Source organism: Uloborus diversus, chromosome 8, assembly GCF_026930045.1.
Source record: "Uloborus diversus isolate 005 chromosome 8, Udiv.v.3.1, whole genome shotgun sequence".
Lineage (NCBI taxonomy): Eukaryota > Metazoa > Arthropoda > Arachnida > Araneae > Uloboridae > Uloborus > Uloborus diversus.
The window spans coordinates 135,573,604-135,579,603 of NC_072738.1; the positions used below are offsets into that span (position 1 = coordinate 135,573,604).

General features: G+C 33.2%; 1 protein-coding gene across 2 annotated transcripts in view; it reads right to left on the reverse strand.

Moving 5' to 3' along the window:
* The window catches only part of LOC129227622 (nose resistant to fluoxetine protein 6-like), a 47,390-nt gene extending 43,438 nt beyond the window's left edge, over positions 1-3,952 (reverse strand). The window contains exon 1 of one of the 2 annotated variants that reach the window (XM_054862211.1): positions 3,647-3,952. In XM_054862211.1, the coding sequence (XP_054718186.1) occupies positions 3,647-3,797 (151 nt within the window). In that variant the 5' untranslated portion in view covers positions 3,798-3,952. The remainder of the gene's footprint in view (positions 1-3,646) is intronic. The other variant, XM_054862212.1, reaches the window with a different exon arrangement.
* Between the last annotated feature and the right edge of the window lie 2,048 nt (positions 3,953-6,000).

Below are 6,000 nucleotides of genomic sequence, written 5' to 3' on the forward strand. Positions count from 1 at the left end.
GAAAGAAATAATGGTCTACGATTTTCTGGAATCTTTTAGAATATTGTGGAAACTTTTCAATGTCTATAAAAAGCCGTTACGCATGATAAAGAGTCAGTTTCGATTGAGAATTTGTACTGAGAGTGTATTAGTTCTGTTTATTGCGAGGCATTTCACTGTGTGTTTTTTTTTTTTTTGTATTTCGATGTAAATACGTGTGTAACCGTTGAGTTTATGGTGTTGATTGATATTTGCTTAATTGCTGATGATTAATTTAACAGTTGTTAACGATCTTTGCTGTACATAGTGTAAATAAAGCTTCTGTGTTTTTCTCAAGAACTGTGTCGTCCTTGCAAGAAAGTTTAAGCTGCACCGGAACCGTTAACAAAATTTTTCCTTTTCAAAAACCTTCCAACAACAAATTACAATATTCCAGGAACTAAAGAATGAAAGTTATGTTGACTATGAATGGTAAAATTAGACATGCAGAGCAGATGTTCTGCACAAGATTTGACAGTGACTTTTAAAGTTTAATCAAATAAAGCAACTGAGCTACAAGCAGGTGAGTGTTGTTTAGTTATGTGGATAGGAGAAATCCTATCCACATTTCAAGGACCAGAAATGGAAATTTTGGTGATGGTCCTTTCCAGGAAATAGTGAAATAAGCAGACATAAGCAGATTTTTGAGGGGCTGTAGTCTATAAAGGGCAAACAAACACACAGAAACAGTTACATGTTCTTATTAGCGTGGGTCTAGTGATTAGTTTTTGCCATACTTCATTTTGTGTTTCCGTCCCCTACAAGAGTTATCTCCCTTTAAAATAAGTAAAAATTTGACATTTGACCTTGAACTTTAACCTATTGCCATTATTTTAATTATTAAGTTACAGCCACGTAACTCAGCACATAAGACTATCATCTTATGTAAATCAATAGATATAGATAGAATAGATTTTGGCCAAAATGCAAAGGTCTAAAAGTTCCATTTTTGACTACGAAAATCACTTTTGATGACCTCTAAAAAATAAAAGGTCCAGTTTAGAGGGGAAAAAAAAGTGGTTTTAAACATCTTTCATATGCAGCTTTTAGGGATATGAGTTTCAAAAAAATTAAAAATTGTTGAGCGCACCCATGCGTTGAAACTGTATGGGTTGACCTATTTGTTAGATACAAAATTGACTCATATAAATCATATTTTACTAATAAAATGACTTCTGAATCAAACATATTTTGCACTCACACCTGGTCACAACATAATGCTTTTATGTCATACACGTAACAGAGTGTACTTCTTTTACTGTCAATGTTTCAGCTTACTTTAAATATGTGTTAAGCAAGTGATGTGGATCGGGTAAATACCCAGCAGGTAAGTAAATTTTTTTTGGGTATTTACCCAGGTATTTTACCCAAGGCCTAAGTAAATACCCAAAAACTGGGTATTTTACAAAAAAATGTAAAAAGTGAATGGGATTTTTTTAAAAAATCTAAATATGAAATAATTGGTAAAACTGATACATACATATGTATTACACAGATTATAATATTTTTTATTGAAAGACTTCATGAAATTATGAAAGAAACATTTCGTGAAACAAAGAATCTTTCTTTTCAATGTCATAATTGGAGAAGCAATTCAATGATGAACTTCAGAATTTAAGAATCACAATCTAGGTTAGTCATATCCAAAATGAAAAAAAAAGGAAGCATGAGGGATGTTTGGAGAATAAACTGAGAAGTTATTAAGACTGTGATGTTATTTATTTATTTTACTGCTGTTTAAGTGATAACGTGGCAAATATAGAAACAGTTTTTACATTAATAAGCAATATATATATATTATTTTCTGTTGCCTTGCTCATTTGTATTTGCTCCCCGGTACTTCACGATGAAGATTCATTCAATCAATTTTTATACACGCAATTAGTGATGTAGGGTGGGAAGGTAAATATTTTTTTGGGTATTCATCCGAAGGCAGGGTAAATCCCCTAGTAATTGCGCATTTTGCAAAAAAAAATTTGGGTGGTATCAATAGGTGATGATTTTTTCAAAACATAAACCGTAAAATGAAAGATTAAAAATATAAAAATTTATGTATTATAATTTTTTTAATTAAAGGCTTAATGAAATCTCATTAAAAAAATGTCAGAATTTAGAATGAACTATTCTAAAACTTAAATGGGATGTTTGCTTTTTTTTTGTAACTAGTTAAGTTTTTTTACTTTTTGTAGAATGTCTTTTTATGTCTGAAATTTGGCTATCAACATTGAGTAGGCATATCCAACACATTTAATGTGAATATCATATTAGATTGTTAAGTTGTTTCACACATTAATTCTTTAAATATGTGATCAAAATACAATTTTTGGGCAAAAATTTATTGTTTTGTATATGGTTGGTTATGTATACATAGTGGAATACATACAGAAAAGTATTTTAGTTGTGTATAAATTTTTGAAATAAATACCCAGGTAAATACCCAAAATGGGTATTTACCCCAGGTATATACCCTGGGTATTTACCCCTAAAAATAAATACCCAGGTATTTTACATCACATGCAAAAAAAAAAAAAATGATTTATTTTACTTGCAAAAATTTTACACAAAATTATAAAATAAAATGAGGTGCAGCTCATTTACAGATTTTTGGAATCACACACCTTACCTTACATTTAAAAGTTCTAAATTTTTTTAGAATTATCTTACAATAAAATTATTGCTCTAATAATAACTCACAAGATATGTTTTGTTATCACATTCGAGAGAATGAAAATATACTTAAATCACTTCATCTAAATTTTTATTGAAAGTTTGCAAAGAAACAGTATCAGAAAGTCACACACATAATTGTTAGTGTCAGTTATTCAGAATCTGAAGGGAAACATAGTGCATTCTTTTGTAAAAAATGATATTCGCAGTAGCTATTTTAATAATTGAAAAACCAACTGCGGGTACAACACTGAGTTTGTATAACTTTTTAGTAAAAATAATTACATTTTTCAAGTAAAAGAGAAAAATAAAATAAATAAAAGAGTAATAATATTTTTTTAGCAAAAAAAAAAAAAAACCACAAAGGTACAATTAAAAACATTTTTTGAATCAATGTGAAACAAGTTTTGAAAATTTTCAGAGGGGCTCTCTACTCTAAAAACCCAGCTTCTTAAAAACAGCCCTGATATTATGTTAGTTACACTGCTTTACAATAAAATTTTTTCTATGTATTATCATTCTATTAGTAATATTTGATCCTTTATCACATAATTTTAAAATATGATGCAATGTCTCCTCATTTTTTTAAGTGAAATCTTTTTATTTTGTCCTTATACCTAGTTTGCTAAATTTAAAAAATGTACATTTACTGAAAATCTTGCATGAAACTAAGAACATTCAACCATAAACATATTATGAGCATTTATTATGCATTCAATGCTAGCAGTCAAAGCTTCAGCAGAAGATTTTTTAATTGAATTAAAAAGGCATTTTATCAGTAGGCACCCTGCTCCTTTACCTTTTATTGGATTTTGGAGAAACACTATTCCTTTCTTGTTCTTTTTCGCACCAAGATGAAGTTTTAAAATTTTTAATTAATAATGAGATAAATTTATACTCTTAAATAAAACAAATGACTTTTGATTGTGGACAATCAAAACAAGTGACTGAACATACTTACGGCGGATGACCCATGGCGAATCCAAATTCCTTAGGATAAATAGTATATCATCCAAACATTGAGTCTGATTGGAGATGTATGTTTCGAACGAATTTGCATTTGAAATAGTTAAAATCACAAGAACCAAGTAGCATGCAAACACGCATTTCATAACGAGACAACAAATATGGATAGTAAAATTTCAGAAAATTAAGAAATTGATAGTACTTGAAACAAACAAACTTCGACGAGAAAATACAGCCCCATACATTTGGTTCCGAATCGACTATTGAATGCATTTTTAAGATTAACATCAAGATTGAGGAAACGACGCCAATTAAAAAAGACAAGGTCATTTTCTCGCAATTCACTGCAATTTGATAGGCTCAATGAATTTCCGACAGAAGAGAGAACAGAGAAGATGTTAAAATCTTTCCGCGATGCAACTTCCAACAAGCAAAGTTTATAAATCTGCCGGCAGAAAAAATAAACAAGAAGTTAACTACACGGTTTGCAGCTAGTAAAAATAACTGTATAGGTAAAATATTGTAAAAGTTTTTTTTTTTTTTTGGTTTCTTTTTTGCTCTTTTATCCGTCTTCCTCCAATGATTCACCATTTTTCCTTGTTCTTCCCCTTTGCTCCTCTTGTTTGAGGTATCGTTTTCTCTTTTCTTAATTCTCCCTTTTTTTCAGTTTGAATGAAGGCAAGGTGCCTGGCACGCAGTTTGAGGGCCAGGGACTCTAATGCTGCGTTCGGAAACGATCCACCGGTTACACCGCTTGGTTAGACCGGTGTGGTTATGACGTATTTGGAATTTCTCTAGAAAGCCTGGTAGAACAGCTGTGTTTCCGAACGCTCGTGGTTACACCGCGGTAGTACTAGTTCAGCAGCAAACGACGCTCCAATCAAAGCATAACTCTTGTGATGGGGAAAGTCACCTCGACCTCAAGCGTTTCCGAACGCTTGCGCTAGCGCCGAGGCGACCGATCCTTGTTTCCGAATGCACCCTTAGGGGCGCAACTAGAAAGTGGTTTTAGGGAGGAGAAAAGGGGGCACATTTCAAAAAAAAAAGGAAATTTCTTATCTGATTTGGAAGAGCGAAAAGGTGGGTCTTAGGGATCACCTCCGTAAAAATTTTGAAGCGTAGTTTCAAAAAAGCAGTTTTAGATTTTATTTGCTGACGTAAAAATACTCCACATATTTATTGACGTTTGGGTAAGGGAGGGAGCTCAGGAGAGGAGTGACCCCCCTCCCCCCTTCGGCTAAGCCACTGTGGGCAGCATTGCATTCAATCGTTAAATATGGAAAACATGTTATTGTGATTATTTTGTATGTCTTAATACTGATTTTCGTTTGCACACTAAGCATTCTTTTTCTCCTTATATTTCACTCGTCCAAGACAGGGTCGGACTGGGTCCTCAAAAAGGCGCATACCCCAATTTTTCTGAAGGCGCATGCCAATGGGAGTGGGGGGGGGGGGGCGCGGAAAGGATATAGACGATCATTTTAGAGGAGCGATCAGTGGCGGATCCAGACGATCCTGTTGAGAGGGGCGATTGCTTAATTCATTAGGGGGGGGGACTAATAAAAATAAAAATTTTTTAAAAAATTAAAAATTTGTAGCATTTTTTTTTTCCTGAATAATGTGTAATGTGCTTCGCTCAAAGAGTTTGAATGAAAGTTATAAGTGTTTCGAGTATCACACACACAAGAATAAAAAAACTGAAAAAAGAGTTTCTACTAATATTCTGGATCTATTATCTAAATTAAACCCTTTAACTTTTGATTCGTTTGAAAACTCGTGAAGTTTTTTCAGTTGTTATTCAGGTCCTCAATTTTTACTTTCTTCTATATCTAATATATAGAAGAAAGTATTGGATTCGTGCAAATTTTCGAATTTCGAATTTTGACGGATTCGAACGTTTTGAGGTGTGCTGAGTCCATTTCGACCATTTTTGGAAAATGTCTGTCTGTCTGTATGTGTGTGTGTATGTGTGTCACGTCTGTGTGTGACCAGTTTTTTGTGGCCGCTCTACAACAAAAACTACCGCATGAAATCGAACGAAATTTGGTACACATATGTGCCCCTATGTGAACTTGTGCCCATTAGTTTTTGGCGCGAATTCCTCCAAGGGGGGTGGAGCAATGGGACGTTTTTCGAGTTACGCGTGCTTGCTATTACTCAGGAAGTAACTGACGGAATCAAACAAAATTTGGTCCATATGTTGGTATTAACAGGAACAGGTGCTGATTCAATTTTGGTGTCAATAACGCAAACGGGGGTTGAGCTATAGAACGTTTTTTGTCGTCAATTGTGACTGCTGTATCTCAAGAAATAATGAACGGAATGAAAGAAAAATTTATCGGCAAGTAG